The following is an 18189-nucleotide window of genomic DNA, read 5'->3' on the forward strand; positions in this document are numbered from 1 at the left end:
ACCTAAATTCAAATATTACACATTGGTCTTATGATCATTACATAACTAATTGTAAATGGCTCATTGTAAAAAAAAAAAAAAAAAGAAGTTCAAAGGATGGACCTTAGCTTGCGAAGGGCTCTGCTTCATTCTTTCAGACATTTTTTCTCAAAACATTGATCATCTTGATATCCCATCACTTTTAATTGATCTGTCTATCACTAGCTCCTTATTGATCTTTAATTTGTCAACTCCAAAGCTAGGTACATTATATAACCTCCTCTAGTTTATCCATCTAAGATTGTCATCATAGATTCAGTTGGCCAGGATGTTCTACGCAAACATGAGCCCAAACTCGTGATGTTTGGGCTGTTTCTTGACATTATGTGGACAAATGCATTTTAATAGAAGAGCACTGGACCAAAAGAATAATTTTTAACTAGAAGATTTGCATTTTGAACAGAAACAGTCAAAGGACCAGATTCTGTTTAATTTTCAATTCTGCAGGAAGTTTGCCTCCCCCCACACCCACTCAACATCCTCCTAAAATAGCCAAATCCACATGTGATCATCACAAGGTTGGACCTAAATTCAAATATTACACATTGGTCTTATGATCATTACATAACTAATTGTAAATGGCTCATTGTAAAAAAATGAAGTTCAAAGGATGGACCAAATTTGATTGGAATGAGAGGAAATACTAAATATCACAAGGTGACATTTTCTCAATTTGTCATGAAACAACCAGAGATTTTAATGTTTCTTGTGAGACATTGATTGTGACAAATCATCAATAACTAAATGGCTCTGAATTTAAGGAAAAATGTTACAATTCCAGCTTTTTTCACAAATGGAAATCTGAAAAGTGCAGCATGCAGATGTATTCACTGTTTTTACTCCGTCACCCCTGAAAAAACAATTTAATATAGACTATTAGTGTACAGTTTTATCTTAATATACACCAGTGGTTCCCAAACTTTTTCTTCTGCGCCCCCCCAGTGGTTTCCAAATATTTTCTGCGCCCCCCCTATGGATTACAAATGGCTGTCTGGTTGAAGACGCTTGTCACAGGGGGGGGGTCGACTTTTTTGGGGGCAAAATGAATGTACGTAGCTGAAAATAGACACCAACATCGGTAGCCTACAAGCTACTTGTTAACAAGCTTAAGGTTCTGTATTGATATTAGCTAGTCATCTTTTAGCTAACATTGCCTGCATCCAACAGCTTTACTCAACTCAGTCGGTTAGTTTGGGGGGAAAAACTGTGAAAAGTTCTTTGCGTTTTGCTGGTTTGCTGCCGTGATTCTAACACAAACCTACGTAGCTCCGCCCAGCAGCAGCAGGTCTCCTTCACAGGTGGAAACCCAGCGCAAGCGTCGTAGCGCTCATGTTGCGTTTAAAGGCGGCTCGGAAAAACAGGTTACAACATGTTAACAACGGATTAAACAGTTTTAACTGTTGATAAAAGTGACAGAGGTCATTAATATAGGAAGTGTGGAAGCCTCTACTGTATCAAATTGATATAGGAATAACAGAGAGTTGGCCATTCTAAGGTAAAAACCCAGCGCATACAGTGTTCATGTTTTTTTTTGTTTTTTTTATCCAGACGGCTTCCCGCCCCCCCCCCCCCCCCTGCAATGACACGGCGCCCCCCCTAGGGGACGCGCCCCACAGTTTGGGAACCTCCGATATATACACACAGCTGGTCTGTGAAGACCTCAAATTCCCTTTAGAGAACAAACAATGAGGTGAAAATCAAGAACCACACCGGACAGGCCAGTTAATCCATCATAACTTAATCCATCGCCTAAAATTGGAAAGATTGCAGCACAACTCCAAACCTGCCAAGAGCTGGCCTGGCCGTCTGCCTTCACGGACCACCAGGCAAGGAGCAAATTAATCAGAGAAGTTTCAAACAGACTTGATAACTCTGAAGGAGCCAAACAGATATATTGGCAAACCTAAACTATGCAACTATTATTTGTGAACTCTTCAGAGAATTGCCAAAATATTCACTGCCACAAACCATTTAAAGCCACTAAAAACTGTTTTGATCAAGGATTTTAAACCTAGATCTATTTGGTAATTTGTGGCAGAGGTTGAAAGCCTACTGAGTCAGGGGTGAACATCAACACCACATGTAAGATTTGTATTTGTGACCCCAGTCTTCACCCATCTCTCACTGTGACCCAACCTGCAGACTGACCACAGGAACAGACTTTCCCTGACTGTGAGTCAGGGAAAGTCTGCTTCCCCGAGGGTCAAAGAAGCAGTTATACAAATTACACTGGACAGTAAAACAATACAATGAATAGATAATATGTTAGATATCTTGTTGTATTTTTAAAAGCTGTTCTTTCAGTTACTCTGTTCACATTACTATATTCTCCAGAAAGTCTAAGAAAAAAAAAATATGAAGAACACTTGAATAGTGAATGAGAACACCCACTGATCGTTGTCTTGGATGAGAGGAAAAGTGCAGTAACTAAGTCAGTTCTGGACTTGGTTCTGGTCTGTGGCTCAGCAGGCTCATTAGATTCAGGGACAAGAGAGGACAGACAGTTCTGACCCGTCTCTTTCTCTCTGGGCTCTGACTGTGAGCGTACATGTGATGGTCTGCAGCAGCCATATAATTTGTGCATCTGAAATAATGCAGCATGAAGCACACTGACACCATGACCCACTTCTGACTGCACATACCAAAGGAAGTGTTGGTGCAGGATTATCAATACAGAATGGGTAATGGGTCAGTCAGAGCAATGCCACCATCTGTAATGACGGCACTAATAGCAAATCCATAACAAAACAGACTTGGATATAGTTATTCAGGTTCATATTGTTGTTTTCTTCTGTGTAAGATATAAAGTAACCAAGAGAGTTAGGCTTAAAAATAACTAAACATTTGATAAAATGTTTTAATACAGAAACGTTTTGACTTTCACAGTCAGTCACTGACGCTCCATGAGCAGTGGACTACAGAATGAATCTGACTGTTCAGAGTCCTGCATATTAATGATGTCCAACCCTCCATGATAAGTGCAGCTTGGAGAGGATTGTGAAGTAAAAACCCAATCAGGGATTCTGGTAGGATTCACATGACAAGGCCTGCAGCTGCTTCAACACTCTGGTGTTTCCAGAATATCTGGCTCTGTCTGGCCTTTACTGCTGGAATCCTTCTGTTCAGCTCCTATGGAAGCTGCAGCCTTTACAAAGTGCATCATAATGTCTGGCTACAGACATTATGATGTCAATATATTACTTCATCTCTTTCCAACAAACAAAGCTTTCGGATATGGCAATCTGGGTTCTCTAATGGTAATATGTATTTATTTGTTGATATCACAAATGTATAAATATTTGTTTTATTTTAAACTTCAAACACATCCTTTCATCTAAGGTTTCTAATAATGTGTTAATTTTTCAACATTTCAGTAAAAAAATAATGATGATTATTACAATAACTTAATACTCTGCAAAAGATTTTAAAAATAAATGTCAATCTATAAATGTTTTAAAATGTACCACACACAAGCACCTTCATCAGCAAGTATTTGGTCTAAAACAGTTTTGTGATTGCGGTACAGTTATGAATTTTTAAATTATTGTGGATATATTACCAATAATTGTTACTTTCTAAACATTTTTGGCCTGGGCAGGAGTTACAGTTTCCAGCACTGCTGCCAGCCAAGCTGCAGGATGTGAACTTTCCATAGAAAAACTGTTGAAATATGGCTCTAAGTGAAATGAAAAGATATTCAGCAGGGCAGGATACTAAAATTACTTCCATTTCCAAACTGTTTACACAAGAAAATACAAAAAGGCAATATTATTTTCTAAGATGGACTGAGTATGTCTGTAACTTATGTTGGGCAGCCGTCTCATTATTACCTAACCACAGATCCAGACAGAAAGGTCTCTTCAGTAATCGGATGTCCATGAGGCTGTAACTGCTCAACAAGCTCATCTTTCTAGCTTTCCCTTTTTATTTCAGCCAAACAAACTCTTACAGCAGAACTTAGCTTCCTGCTAATCCTGGTTATGCAACTGAATCAGCAAATGTTCTGAAAACTAATAGAACCAGCTTCCCTAAAGTAAATGAGCAATTTAAGTTTAATCAGTCTGGGTGTTATGATGTAACATGGTTCAAAGTCTTATCAAATTTGCTTGATTTTTGAATTACGATTCATCTTGAGCCAAACAGTTTTGTAATAATTTTTGTTGCAGCCACAATCTCACAGCTGTGTACAAGCAACCAAAGGCTGAAATCTGCTGCAATGTTCAAAGAGGTCATAAGGTCATCGTTTCTGACATGCTGTGTCTCTTAACCAACTGAATGTATTTTTAATCTGTGATGTAAATTCTCTATGAATGATGGTGGACAAACAATGAAGTAGTGGTTAAAATCCTTCGGCTCATTTGTCTCCAACTTGTCTGAGAACTTCTGCTGAAATACTGGGACTTATTTTATGTACAGAACATTTTCATGTAAACCTTTTCAAACAACTGATTGAATTAGTTCAACCACTGTGCTGTATTTATCTTTTACAACAATCATACAGCTGGAATAGAAACATTTTTTAATGGACATCAGATTCACTAGAAGCTATGAAAACGGTAGGAAACATATCGCCTGATAATTAAAACTCTGTGAAGGTTCTTCTTTCAAGATTCTTTCTAGAAAATACTTTTATGTTCACAGGAAGCCAGATACTAACATTTTAATCAGCTACAGTTTCAAAACGGTTTAAATTTTATATCATTGTTTCTGCTGTGTTAATTAACTAATGACTTAATTCCTGAATGAAAAACACGTGTGATGGTTCAATTGTGAATCTGGTGAATAAACCTTAAAAATAAACAGAAGAGTTGGTTGGCAGAAGGGAAAATGACTTAAATAAAACAAAACCTACAGACCATGACACTATATATATATCATATTGTTGGAAGGTTTTGATCTGATGTGTGGCACTGCCATAGATCAGGCCTACTGTCAGAATTTCAATAAGATCTATCAACAATTAACATCTGTCCCACATCTGTGATGAACCTGAAACAGTCTGATCTGCTGCAGCTCCGTGATGCTGCTGCAGGCTACAGCTGACGGTGAAGGCCCTGCCAGCATCCTGCCATCGTCTTGCAGCATCACTGCAGCATCCTCTGAAATTATGGTCAGTAATGTGTGCTAATTCACCGCGCAGGAGGAACAACCATGCAGGACTGTACACATTACAGCCGATATTTACTTGCATCCGGGCTAATTTAAGGCCCAGGCAGCTGGTGTCAGTTACTACAGCCTGCATTTACAGATATCGTTACTGAAAACACGCGAACATGGAAAGAGCATCGATGCCGTGTGTGGAAACCCCCAGGACCAGAGGCAGGACGGTCCCCAGCATCGTTAACGGGTCTGCCGGTGTAGGCCAGCCGCCGATGTGTACAATAAATCACCGCTACGCAGATAAATAACACACGTTTCTAAGGTCGTGTTGCCATGCATGTCGCTGGAAACTACCTAAATATTTTCTGTCGAAGCACAATGTCAAAAAATAACATTTCCGGCGCTAACAGTGAATCAGTCTCCAACCAGCAGGCCCGCTAGTCCGACTAACTCCCACTTCCGACCGACGATGATAAAACAAATAACACGCAGAAAAACCCGCCGCTTCCACCGACTCACCTCAGAGGGAATTCTCAGTGTGAAATCCTAATACATATGAAGCAACGTCCATGCCATCTTCATTTTTCACTAATGTGATGATCTGAAACGGCCTTCCACGGCGGTGTGTGGATGAGCAGCAGCCTACAATGAAGCGGTGATGGCCGGTGGTGATGATGCTGGAGCCCCGCCCTCCTCCGCATGCAGCCAGAATGAGCTCACTGCTTCTCAGCTTCTCCAGCTGGTGGATTTAACAAGTCCAGTCCTCCTTCAGAGCATCATCACTCTGAAAAAAACATTCAGACTTTTGGCTCAAAAGAAACAAAATGAAAGCTGCAATTTTCTTTGCCTGTCTTTTTAAGAACAGAGTATAATCATCCTACTTTATTTCAGCACATTCAGAAAGTGAAACTCATAAATTTCATAAATTAATTTATTGACTGTTTATTATTATGAGCGAAATACAAAATTCAGTTTCCCAGAATATTAGAAAATACATTAAACTCATGCTGCATCCAAACATACAAATGGAAAGTTTAGTGGAAGGTAAAAGTATAGTCAAAAATTATGCCCCTAGCTTAGAAGTGTTTTTGAAACCATGTTTTTGGAAACATCTTTTTATTTTTTTTAAAAATATCCAAATGTTGGGTCAGGGGTCGGCTTCTTGTGAAGACCAGCCCAGGTGGGCCCCATATCACTACACCACTTTAGAACAAACATGACAGTTATTATGCATGGAAACTTATTTCAGAACTAATTTGCCTGGATTATTAAAAACAAGTCAAACTGTTAAGAGGAGGAACAGAATAATATTTCTTGGTTAGAAAGGTTTTGAAACGTACTGAAATCCGTACCCTGGATTTAGTTTTATTAAATAAAATGATGTTGATTCCAGTCAGAAGAGACATGTTGGTCATATTTAAATGTTACTTTCAAACTAAATTGGTCAGAGGGATGAATAATTCTTAGACTTCACTTCAGCCAATATTTAATGAAAATGAATAAAAGGAAAGTGGCTTTACTGGAACAGACAAAGCATCAAATCATTTCCTGCTCTTGTTGTTTCGGGAATTATTTTAATTAAACCCTAAAAATGTAATAATGTTTAATACTGAGTTTTTCTTTTCTCCCTCTTTGCCTCAGGTTAACTGAACAACATTTGTTTTCTATTATTTTTCTCCTTGTGATGAAGCCCAGAGTTAGAGCGGCTCAGGCTGAGCTAAGCTCTCTCTGTGCTCATGATGCTTCCGGCTTAGGCAGCAGTTCTACTTACTGATCAGGTTTTTTTTTATTATTATTATTCTTTTATATTTTTTTCCACTGCTACTCTTTACAATGCTCTAAAGTTCTTTTCACTTCCCTACAGATTGCTTATTTTCTGCTTTTTGTCACATTTCTTTCTCCTAGATTTTTCCAGTTTTTTTTGTTTGTTTTTTGTTTTGTTTTTTCAGATTTATGGGAGGCTATTTCAGTGTCAAGTTTTTTTTGGGCTCTTCAAACACCTCGGCTTCTGCCCAAACTTGAAAAAGGCTTGCTCCCATCAAAGAGACGCAGGAACAACTCATCTCAGTGTCATCTTTTTATTTCTCTTTTCTTTTGTCTTTAAATCACTTCACTTTTCAATACAAGACCACCATGATTTGTTTGAGTGGTCAGAGTAGACACACCAAGCAGGTTGAAAACCTACAAACAAATGAACCAAAATTACTTGCAGATTATAGTGAACAAAATACATTTCCAAACAATATTAATTTACCTTTAAGTTATCAGTGAATAAACAAACAAACTACATTCCAAATACATAAACACATTACATTAACAAGACTGATTAGGTTTTCTGAATGCAGATCAGGGCCGTGCAGAGACCACTAAAAAGGGCAGGTGCTCCAAAAAAAAGGCCCATCTTACCGCATTCTAGGACAGAATATTAACAAAGCCACACAGCTTTCAGAGTTTAATAAACAATGATAAATTACAAAATTTTGAAATATACGATCAAAGCTAAGGTAAATCTCTATACAGAGCATACAACTATGCATATGTAAGATATTTTATTATTAATTTCTTTCTGCAGGTCTATTTTGTTATAGGAAAGTATTGCAATATTCAAACCCGGAATTTACCAAGATATGTAAATCAGAGCTGGTGGTTTAGCTCCGATTTACATATTTTGTCTTTACAGAATTACACTATTAATAATATAAACAAGGGCACAACCTTTTAGTGGACTGTAATCTATAAAATAAAGAACTGCCTGTTTGCTGCAGTGGAGATGAAGATGGTCCGCTCAGGAAAGCAGAGCTGCATCAAACCTTCAGGTGGAACTGCAGAAAAAAAAAAGAAAAAAACAATGTGAGGTTTTGCTTAAAACTTTTTTAAACATTTAAATCACACATTTGTCTCATGAAGTGAATTTTTTTTTTGCAAAACAAACTTATTTGTGCATGTCAGAAATCTTTTCTTGATATTCTAAGTTTTTGTTTGACTCAAAGTTTTGCTTGTGACATGACATCATGGGCAGGAGCCAAAATCACAACAAAAGATTTCTGATGTGTGCAAATAAAAGTTTATGTTTGGCAAATAACTTTTTAAGTTCACAAGACAAAAATTATTTTATTTTAAAAAAGTTTTTTAAACAAAACAATTTGTTTTTTTAAAAAAGAAATCATTACAATTCCAATGTTATTTTACTTAACTGAGGTTAGTTTATTTTTTCCCATTGAATAATTAGGGAAAAATTTAACTACATACTCTGCGAACCAGACCCTAAACTTAAAGTCTGGGTTGAGTTTTTTCTCCATTAATGACATACATTATATCTATTATGGTAATTCAGGGTGAGTTATTTTTAATTCTAAATGAATATCCTTGTTGGACTATTATTTAAGTGCTATTCTCCTTCAAGATACATTGACTTAACGCCAGAATAAATGCAATGTACATTATGCAGGAAAGGAAATTAGAAGATCGGACATATATCCACTATGGAGATGATAAGTTTTGGACTGGCGATGTGCCTCGTACACAGGGAAGAAGCTTTTTAGTTATGTAGCTTAGCTAGCAAAGTCGTTAGCTAGCAGCTAGCTAATGGCACAACAGCAGCCTAATGTCTGTATGATAAAAATACTGAAAGTTTTTCCTCACCTGGCTGTCTCCTCCCACTCAGTAGTTCTTCAGAGAAAGGCAGACTAGAGGCCTGTCAGTGTCTGTTGTATCTCATTACCTCTCTGCTTAAAGTGCTGAAGCAGAAACGATACTACAACGTTTTCCGTCATCTGACAAGTAGCAAGTCTACTCCACTTTATTCACCAAAAACGTTTTTTTTTTTTTGTTTTTTTGTTTGTTTAATTCACCAAAAACTGTTCTGTAATCTGGATCGTTCGCTATGCTGAGCTCCAGTTAGCCGCCTTATCTCACTGCGCGAGAGGCAACTGCGTCATGCGTCACGGGCAAAAGGTCAAAGGTAACAAGGTGACCAATTATATTGTACAAAAAAACAAAACAAAAAAATAATTTTAGTACATGTTATTATGTGTCAGAAGAGGGCTTTGAAAATAATGATACCAACAAAAAAAAAAAAAAATTGACCAAAAGGGCACTTTGGGGCAAGGAGCAAAAAGGGCAGGTGCTCAAGCACCCCCAGCCCCTCTCTGCACGTGCCTGCAGGTTAAATGGTTTGATGTTCAGTCCCTACCAGCGGTGTCTCTGTGGAAATTTGGAGCCGAGTTCTTTGTCTGAAGGTAGTGATGGGCTACCTGAAGCCAGGCTTCGAGGCGTGTATCGAGTGGAAAGGGGGCGTGTCCGATGAAGCCCCGCTTCGAGGCATGCTTGTGTCGGCTTGCTGAAAACCACGTGACTAGCAACAAGCGATGCCTCGCATTGCATGGGTCACATGACTGCTTCATTTTGCGTGTCGGTTTTCAAAATAAAAGCGTGATGAGCCGTGCTGCTTCATGGCATGGGTTATTAAATTTGATCGCGCATCAAAGGAGTATTTGTCTTCAGCAGTGGCAGAAATAAAAGAAACCTTTTTTAGTTCATGTGTATTAACGATTTTGATGATGGCACTCATCAAAATGTAATGTTTGTTACCGGTTTTCTCAACTGTTGATATGGTATATTTTGTGACTTTATATTTGTGTGTTTTTTTTTATTATGTAAAGCACTTTGAAACTGCATTGTTGCTGAAATGTGCTACACAAATAAACTTGATTGACATGGAGCCAGCAAGAAGAAAACATCTGACATCTGGGGATACTTTGAGATGATCCTCACAAGATTCTTAAATAAAAAGAATTAACCCCTTCACCTCCAAAATTCACACCTTCCTGAAATTTCCAATATTTCTTTGTTCTGCAAAGATATATCAGTCTTGAACAGCAGAAACAGACTTAAAGTTGTTGGAAGAGTAAAATAGTAAAATTCTGGCCTGATGAGTCAAAATATAGGGGATCGGAGAGTCAACTAGGAAGCCAAGAAAAAGAGAATTTTTGAAGAATTTTAGTTTTTCAGGAAACAAATCAAAACTCAAAGAGTACTGTCTGCCCCAACAAGCACTGCACTCCGAAAACACTAAAACAAATGTCTATTGTCAAGTCAGTCAATGACAAAACATCTACTGACAGTCAACATACACCAGGATTGGCTACAAATCATTTTAATGACTAAAAAAGATTAGTTAAGTAGGATTTTATTGACTCTCGTTACTAAACATGAGTTTGACAAAAACTTTGTGACAAAATTGCATTTACTAATTTTTTTAAGTATGTCTATCTGAGTGACAAGGCTGTCACAGTTTCAACAGCAGATGTCACTATAGTGAGAAATCAATGAACCACCGAGTAATGAACCTTTGGGCAAACCCAGGATCTGATACATGAATCCAGAATCAACAGCGAGTTCAATTACTGACAAAAACTCCAAGTTCTCTCTGGCTGTTTTGGTCAGGTTTGTATTTATTTAAAATAATCTATAAAGCTGAAAAATCTACTGTATAAACTGCAATTTATTCAAAAACACATTTAACAAGGTTACCTTTATTATTTTACTTTCTAGTATTTTAAACTATTGAGTACAACCTAGAAATGATACCTAACTCAGTTATTTAAATGATACAAATATTTGAATATTTTGGGGGTAGAACAGCTTTCAGTGATTGAAAGAATATTTTGTGAAAATGTTAAATATACTTGTACAGCGACTTCATATGTACAGCGATTTGTCACTGAATCATTGACCCCAGGGATCTCCAGCCTGTGGCTCTTAATAAGTCAGGCTTAAAATGATAAACAGTAAAACTGTTTTAAATATAGACATGATAACAAATGTTGTTTTTAGCTGTTTTTAGATTTTCCATAACAGAATGGTACAAAAGATAAAAATTATATTGTTTTACCTTTATTGTCATTAAGTTGGAAAATATTTTTTTTTCTTTTTCATTTTCCTTAAATTTATACATTCCACTGAAGAAAGCACCATCTTTTCTGCAAATATTTCATGCTATTCTTTATTTAAAAACCTAAAATCAAAAATAAAATGTGGCTTTATTTTAAGAACAACAGATTTCCTGTAGTAGATATTTACAAAAAAAACTTATGTAGGTTGTGTTTTTTTAAAAGGTTATGGGACATTTGTGGATCTAAGCATGTTTTATTTCGCTGGACTGGGGGCAAATATGATTATAAAGTTGGAGACTCCTGGACTTAACATTAGCTTGGAAATGTTTCTTTTCACTTTCTAAGTTGTTGTGGCTGCACTGTTCCAATTATGCCACGTTGTCCTGATGGAATTTCCTCTTATCAGGGTGTCGTGGAGTAGGAGCCAAGTACAGGAGTGACAGAGACAAAGAGTTGATATGAAGATGAGGAATACAGGATAAACAACACAACCCAGAACAAAACACAACAGACTGAGCTGCTTGTGTTTCTGACCAACACAAATATTACTTTTTAAGACTATAAACTCTTACTTGTTGTTGCTCTAGAAGGTAATCACTGTGAACTAGCTCCACATAGTATTTTGACATTTCGACATCTTCTTTTATCATGAGCAGTGATTTGGCTGTGACATTATTTCTCAAGTCAGAGTGCATAATTAATGCATCTACTGATTTATAGCACTGAAGTAAATCAAGCTTTCAGTCAGAACAGCAGCAGCAGCATTCTGGATCATTAGTCCTTTTGGCTTCATCTGTTGATCTACAGCTTTTGTTGGAACAGCTTGCAGCTGAGTGTTAATCGATCAATCAATCAAATTTTATTTGTATAGCACATTTCAGTAGCAAGGCATTTCAAGGTGCTTTACATAATTAAAAAACTAAATAAAAACAGCATGTGACATTGAATAAACAGTAAAAAAGAGAAAGAGATTTTGGAAAACAAAATAAATAAAAAAATGATATAAAAAAAGATTAAAAACATACTTTTGTTATGGAATTTAAGCTCCTGTCGTCTCTGGACTCCGCCGTCCGTTTAACGCGGTTTATCCAGGCCCCGTCGCCTGACAGGACAAGGTCTCCAACCTTGCAGCAGCAGGCTCCGTCCACCTGTCATGCGAATTTTTGCACTAGGACTTTGCCGTCCTACACGGATTTTTGTGCACTATTTTTACCTGTTAGAGTCTAGAATTTACAGGGTTTTTCTGTTACTTTTGTTACGGAATTTAAAGCTCAGTGCCTCATCTGAGGCCGTGGTCTTGAGCCAGAAAAGGAAGCAGTCCTGGAGGAATTTAAGGATCTCCGGATCAAAAATGCACCAGATTTATAGTTGATTGGTTCAGCAGAGAAGAGGAGCTGTCCCTGGATGTGACCTCCAATTATAACAATACCTTATATTAGCAACTAAAACAATTCAGGTTAGTTAACTAAAGAGTTAAAAATGTTGTGATGATAAACCAAAGAAACAGATTTGAATAATGCCATGAGTGATTCCTTACACTGCCTTCAGTAATGGAGACAATTTATCCTGGATTATTTTTATTTTTTTTAAATCCAGGAGTTTTATGAATTTTCATGCCCTCATGGCAGCAGTAACTTCTTAGGATAGTGGTTATGTCCCGTAGGAAGCAGCGGGTCCTCAAAAAGTAGTATTTGTTGGAAAAATGGGACAAATAGGTGCTTAATGGTTAATGCTAAAACACACACAAACACACACACTTTCAAAGAATAAAGCCAAATAATTCTCCTCCTCCTGTCCTCAATACACTTTTTATCCTCTCAAATCACGCCCTCCACTGATTCCCCTAATTTAAATAGTTTCAACCCCCATTGATAAGAGAAGTCCATTCACATCGCTGCATCTCCCCCCTCCTCACCCCATCACTCACACACGCACCGTGGCATTTATATACTACTACTGCTCAGATCGCTCAGCATTTAGGCATATGTCTCTTCAGAGGATCTTTTTTCTTCTATCAAACTAAAGATCAGAAGACTGAAGATGACAACGAACAGGATAAAAAGCAGCGCAGCGGTTTGTGTATCAAACGGACTCACTCAGAAGTCCAAAGAAGTGGAGGAACGGGGCCACTGGGGGACCAAGACGGAGTTCATCCTCACCGTGATGGGGGCAATTATCGGCCCTGGAAATATTTGGAGGTTTCCATACTTGTGCTACAAGAACGGAGGGGGTGAGCGCTTTTACACACAAGTGGCGCTCCGGCCTTCTGGCTCTTCAGCAGCCTCTGTCTCCTTACCGCTGTCACTTTTTGTTTTGTTTTCTACAGGCGTGTTTTTCATCCCATACATCGTGTTCATATTTACGTGTGGAATACCTCTGTTCTTTCTTGAAACCGCGTTAGGGCAGTACACCAGCCAGGGGGGAATCACATGCTGGCGGAAGATTTGTCCGCTTTTTCAAGGTGAAACACGCGGAACTATTTTCATGTTTCTTTAAACGTCTCACTGAAATGTTGAAACTTAAGACTGTTTAACTCGTACAGACATCATGGACACAGCAAGGCTTTACTTTTCAAAAAGATCAGTCTTTGATTAATTTTTAGTCTTTTCATAGCAATTGCAGTGAATTATCAGCAAATATGAGCGAAACGTTAGGGCATCAAATCTTGGCTGTAAGGACAGCTGCCAGGGCGGCATTGGGAAACTTTCTTTATTTTTATGTCATATGTTTATTGTGCCTTGAACAAGTTTGCATTGAAGTAAGTTTCTCTTGCTTGCTGGTGACTGGAAGAGTTGGCTGCCTGATTTCTGCTGGAAAAAAAAAATCAGATAATTACTTGAATTTTATTTGCAAAACAAAAATCTTACTTCCTTAAACAGATGTTAAATATTTTGAAGGAGAATGCTGATAGTTTCCTTTGACCACATTTTAAAGTATCTCATTAAACATTAAACTGTTGTTTGATGTCTCCAACAGACAGACAGTTAAAGGCTGGAACTAATCCTGTTCAAATGTTAGAAGCTGCTGTAATAAAGGCATATTGGAACATTTTCAGTTTTAATGGGGATTATGTTGTTTGACATGATAAAGTAATTTGTCTTGCTTAATTGGGTTTGCATTATTTTCTAAGTGTTTTATTTAAATGATATTAAAAAGCTGAGAAAACTTTGATTGAACCAGAATCATTTCTTGTCTTTCCCTCCTCAGGCATCGGTTATGCCAGTCACCTTATCATCGCATTCAGCGCCACTTCATACATCATAATCCTTGCTTGGGCGTTTTTTTACCTGTTCTCCTCCTTCAGCTCAGACCTGCCATGGGCTTCATGTGGAAACTCCTGGAACTCAGGTAGTTCCTGTGATGCTGCTTATATCCAGATCAAAGTATGAAATGCTGTAAAACCTATTTTGTATTTTAAAAAGTATAAAGCTTCATGTAGTTTTCTGTGTAAAATTAGCATTCTGGTGTGTTTTTATGTTGTCACATTAGACTCATGCTTCGACAGCCGTCTGAATCTGAGCCTGGAATCACGACTGAACACTACGCTCCCCGTTGTAGAGTTCTGGGAGTAAGCATGAGTTCACAGTTTATTTTATATTTCACTCATTTATATTCTGTGGTTTATCTCTTTATTCAGTAATCCCCATCTCCCATTGTCCTGTTTTCTGCAGCTCCTACCGTCTTTCAACTTTTATTTTATTCGTAAACCATTTTTGTCCTTGAACTTTTCCATAGTTTGTTAAAACTATTAGCTTCAAAGTCTGTTGTTGGAGATTAAAGGGGGGTTTTACGTAAAATCAACTTTTCTGAGCTGAGCCATATGTATCATGTTATAATGTTGTTTTAAAACTATACAGTTGTGTTGAATTTTAAAGCCTAATTCAGTCATAGAGACAGATTAAAAGTCAATGACTTGCTAAACTCAGTTTATAATGACAACTGGTATAAAGTTGTCTATCTATTCAAGCTCATTGGATTGTATCACATTAGCTTCGCAGCAATCCCACCTACTGATCAAGCATATGGCGACAGTGGAGAGGATGGCTGGGGGACAGTTGGTGTCCTCCAACGGAACCAGGCTCACTAAGAGCGGACACAACCGACTAGCACTGACAGAACAGACAGCAGAAACAGAGAAAAAGTTCATTTTGTTTTCTTACTTTTCAACATTTGTCCTAATCTTTCATTCTCACCCCATCCGCCACCTCTCTGACCAGACATCGAGTTCTAAAGATCTCCGGTGGGATCGAGGAGGTGGGTGGCCTGAGGTGGGAACTGGTGCTGTGCCTCATCCTGAGCTGGATCATCTGCTATTTCTGTGTCTGGAAAGGAATCAAGTCAACAGGAAAGGTCTGACACTTCAGAGATCAGCATTATTTTTTACATATCAGTGTGTGTATTTGTGTGTGTACTTAATATGACAGAAACAAGCAGGTTGTGTCCTTGTTACTTTCTTTCATCTATATTGTACAACAGTTCCTGTTTGACATTTGATTTCATATAATTTTTGTTTTCTGTGATCTGTAAAATATATGAAACATCTTTTCTTTTCTTTCTTTTCCCACACAGGCAGCGTACTTCACAGCCACCTTCCCTTATGTCATGCTGTTTATCCTGCTGATACGAGGCGTGACCCTCCCAGGAGCTCTGGATGGGATCATTTATTATCTCTACCCTGACATCTCTCGCCTCTCAGATCCCCAGGTAAAAATATATATCCAACGCTTATGTCACACTTATTGAGAGCGATGTTCAAAGAAGGCACAGATTAATGTTTGTTCACTTTCTCCAGGTCTGGATGGATGCTGGTACTCAGATCTTCTTCTCCTATGCAATCGGCCTTGGTTTCCTCACTTCTCTTGGGAGTTACAACTCCTTCAACAATAACTGTTACAGGTAAGTTCAATAAATGTGTCTTAAAACTGTATTCAACTCCTGAACATTCACACATTAATATGAACCACAAATGTGGGATTTCATAAACTCACACACAACAGTGTGTGATTGGGAACCTGAATGAAAACAATACATTAAACATCAGTGAACAAGCAGCAGCAGCATCAAGAATAAAAGAAATTCCCAGTCATATCAGACGTAATGTTTGGTAGAGGTTAAAAGCAATATGCCAATATTTGAAGATTAAATAAAGTCCTGTTTGATCCATCATGCAGTAAAATGTAAAAATGTAGATTCTGATATAACTGCAAAAGTACCAAGACGTTTCCATCCAGTTAATCTGACCAGCTAAGCTAAGAGCAGCCATGATGAAGGAATACTGAGCTCAGGTGGAGGAATATACACAACTATTACCCATGTGCTCCATGAATTTAGTCTTTTATGAAGGAGATGGTGGAAGGAAGCCACAGTTAGAAGGAAAACTATCGACATTCTGCCACAAGTCACGAAGCACAAACTTCAAAAACATTAATACATGAACCAAAATGTTAACTTTATGCCCTGCATGAAAATGCTCTGAAGCAGAGAATTATCACTGGCCCCCTGAACACACCGTCGCCATGGTTATTTGAAGATCATTAATTATCTTTGACAATAGAGCCCAACAGTGAGGGCCAATTTACAGAATTAGGAAGTCAGAAAAATATCTGCTTTTCAGGTTGATTTGCTGTGAACAAAAATGGTTAAGTATTACTTTTGACTGAGTTTGACAAGAACCAATTAGTGATGTCTAGACTGCAGGGTCACTGCATCCCTACAGCTGGGGCAACTTTGGAATGTTACCTGGCTGCAAATGTCAGAATGTGTCCAGATCTGGTCAAAAACAGCAAAACCAGTGAACAATGGCTGCTTGTTCTTTTTGTTAGTATGTTAGCGTTGTGCAAACTGTGTGGCTTCATCCCGGACCGACTAGTTTACAAAGCAAAACAGAACTGAACAATGTAAACAAGAACAGGTTGTGGGTTTGTGTACAGAATTAAAGTTTTGTTTTATTGTGTTACTATTAGTGTTTTGTTACCTACATATTTTACATAAAAACTTTAATGTACATCTTTTTTTCCCATGCAGGGACTGTTTCTACTTGTGCCTGCTGAACAGCGCCACCAGCGTTGTGGCTGGCTTTGCCATTTTCTCCGTTTTGGGCTTCATGACGTTCGAACAAGGCGTGGACATTTCTGAAGTAGCAACATCAGGTTCTTACTTTGAACGATATTAGATATATATTTTTTTCACACACAGCTCTTAAGTAAATGTAGCATACAAATAGCATTATGTTAATTTTGACAAATTATTTTGTTTTGATGGATTGAGTCACTGATGCAGTTTATTTAAATTGGCATGTTTAAATAACTGAAGACGCTTATTTTTAAATGCCTTATTTAAATATGGTTTTGAATGTACTCCAGGCCTCTGATCCATTTTCTTCACCCATTTTGTATATTTCTAATTTTATTTGTTTTTAAAATAACATTTCTAGGCCCTGGGTTGGCATTCATTGTGTATCCGCGTGCTGTGGCCATGATGCCGATGCCTCAGGTGTGGTCCGTGTGTTTCTTCCTCATGATCATTCTGCTTGGACTAGACAGCCAGGTAGCAAGACTCAAGTCATATAAATAAATGTATGAATAAATCGATAAGTGTAATAACTTTTTTCCCCCTAATAATTTCATTCCAGTTTGTTGGTATAGAGTGTGTGATCACCTCTCTGGTCGATCATTTCCCTTCTTACCTGCATCAAGGCTACAGGCGGGAGCTGCTTCTGCTTCTTATGTCCTGCATCTTCTGCATGTTTGGATTCTTACTTGTTACTGAGGTTTGGACATATTAATAAGGACAGAGTGGGAGAGAATAAAATGTTCAAATGTTTTACATTTTTATTTTGGCTTTGTACATTTACATGTTTGTGCTAATTAAAATGTTATTTTTAATTAAAAGCTTGATGACATTTCATGTGCAGGGTGGGATTTACCTGCTGCAGCTGTTGGATCACCACGTCTGCAGCGGCTCCACCCTGCTGATCCTCTCGTTCTGCCAGTCTGTCAGCATTGGCTGGTTCTATGGTGAGTCACCTGGATTTATTTTACTGTTCTTGATTTTGGCAAATGCATACCCACAATTATGTCAAGAAGCTTTTTTATTATTTATGATTATTATTATTATTATTATTATTATTATTATTATTATTATTATTATTATTATT

At 37.8% G+C, this 18189-nt stretch overlaps 2 protein-coding genes across 3 annotated transcripts in view; one reads left to right on the top strand and one right to left on the bottom strand.

Moving 5' to 3' along the window:
* jakmip2 (janus kinase and microtubule interacting protein 2) overlaps positions 1-5836 on the bottom strand; it is a 46035-nt gene extending 40199 nt beyond the window's left edge. For both annotated transcript variants that reach the window (XM_007562061.2, XM_007562062.2), the window contains exon 1: positions 5659-5836. The gene's annotated coding sequence lies outside the window, so the exon portion shown is untranslated. The remainder of the gene's footprint in view (positions 1-5658) is intronic.
* Positions 5837-12998: 7162 nt separating this feature from the next.
* LOC103144905 (sodium- and chloride-dependent GABA transporter 3-like) lies at positions 12999-18038 on the top strand. The gene is made up of 10 exons (XM_016676389.1): positions 12999-13263; positions 13360-13494; positions 14241-14381; positions 14523-14601; positions 15251-15383; positions 15603-15737; positions 15826-15929; positions 17058-17182; positions 17467-17579; positions 17665-18038. The coding sequence occupies exons 1-10, from the start codon at positions 13074-13076 to the stop codon at positions 17815-17817; spliced, it is 1308 nt and encodes a 435-aa protein (XP_016531875.1). The 5' UTR covers positions 12999-13073; the 3' UTR covers positions 17818-18038.
* The last annotated feature ends 151 nt before the right edge of the window (positions 18039-18189 follow it).

This window comes from Poecilia formosa, unplaced genomic scaffold (assembly GCF_000485575.1).
Source record: "Poecilia formosa unplaced genomic scaffold, Poecilia_formosa-5.1.2 Scaffold133, whole genome shotgun sequence".
Classification (NCBI taxonomy): domain Eukaryota; kingdom Metazoa; phylum Chordata; class Actinopteri; order Cyprinodontiformes; family Poeciliidae; genus Poecilia; species Poecilia formosa.

Coding starts and splice junctions, on each gene's coding strand:
- LOC103144905 (XM_016676389.1), top strand. CDS start 13,074: ATGACAACGAACAGGATAAAAAGCAGCGCAGCGGTTTGTGTATCAAAC. Junction 13,264..13,359: donor GTGCTACAAGAACGGAGGGG/GTGAGCGCTTTT, acceptor TGTTTTCTACAG/GCGTGTTTTTCATCCCATAC. Junction 15,930..17,057: donor TTCAACAATAACTGTTACAG/GTAAGTTCAATA, acceptor TTTCCCATGCAG/GGACTGTTTCTACTTGTGCC.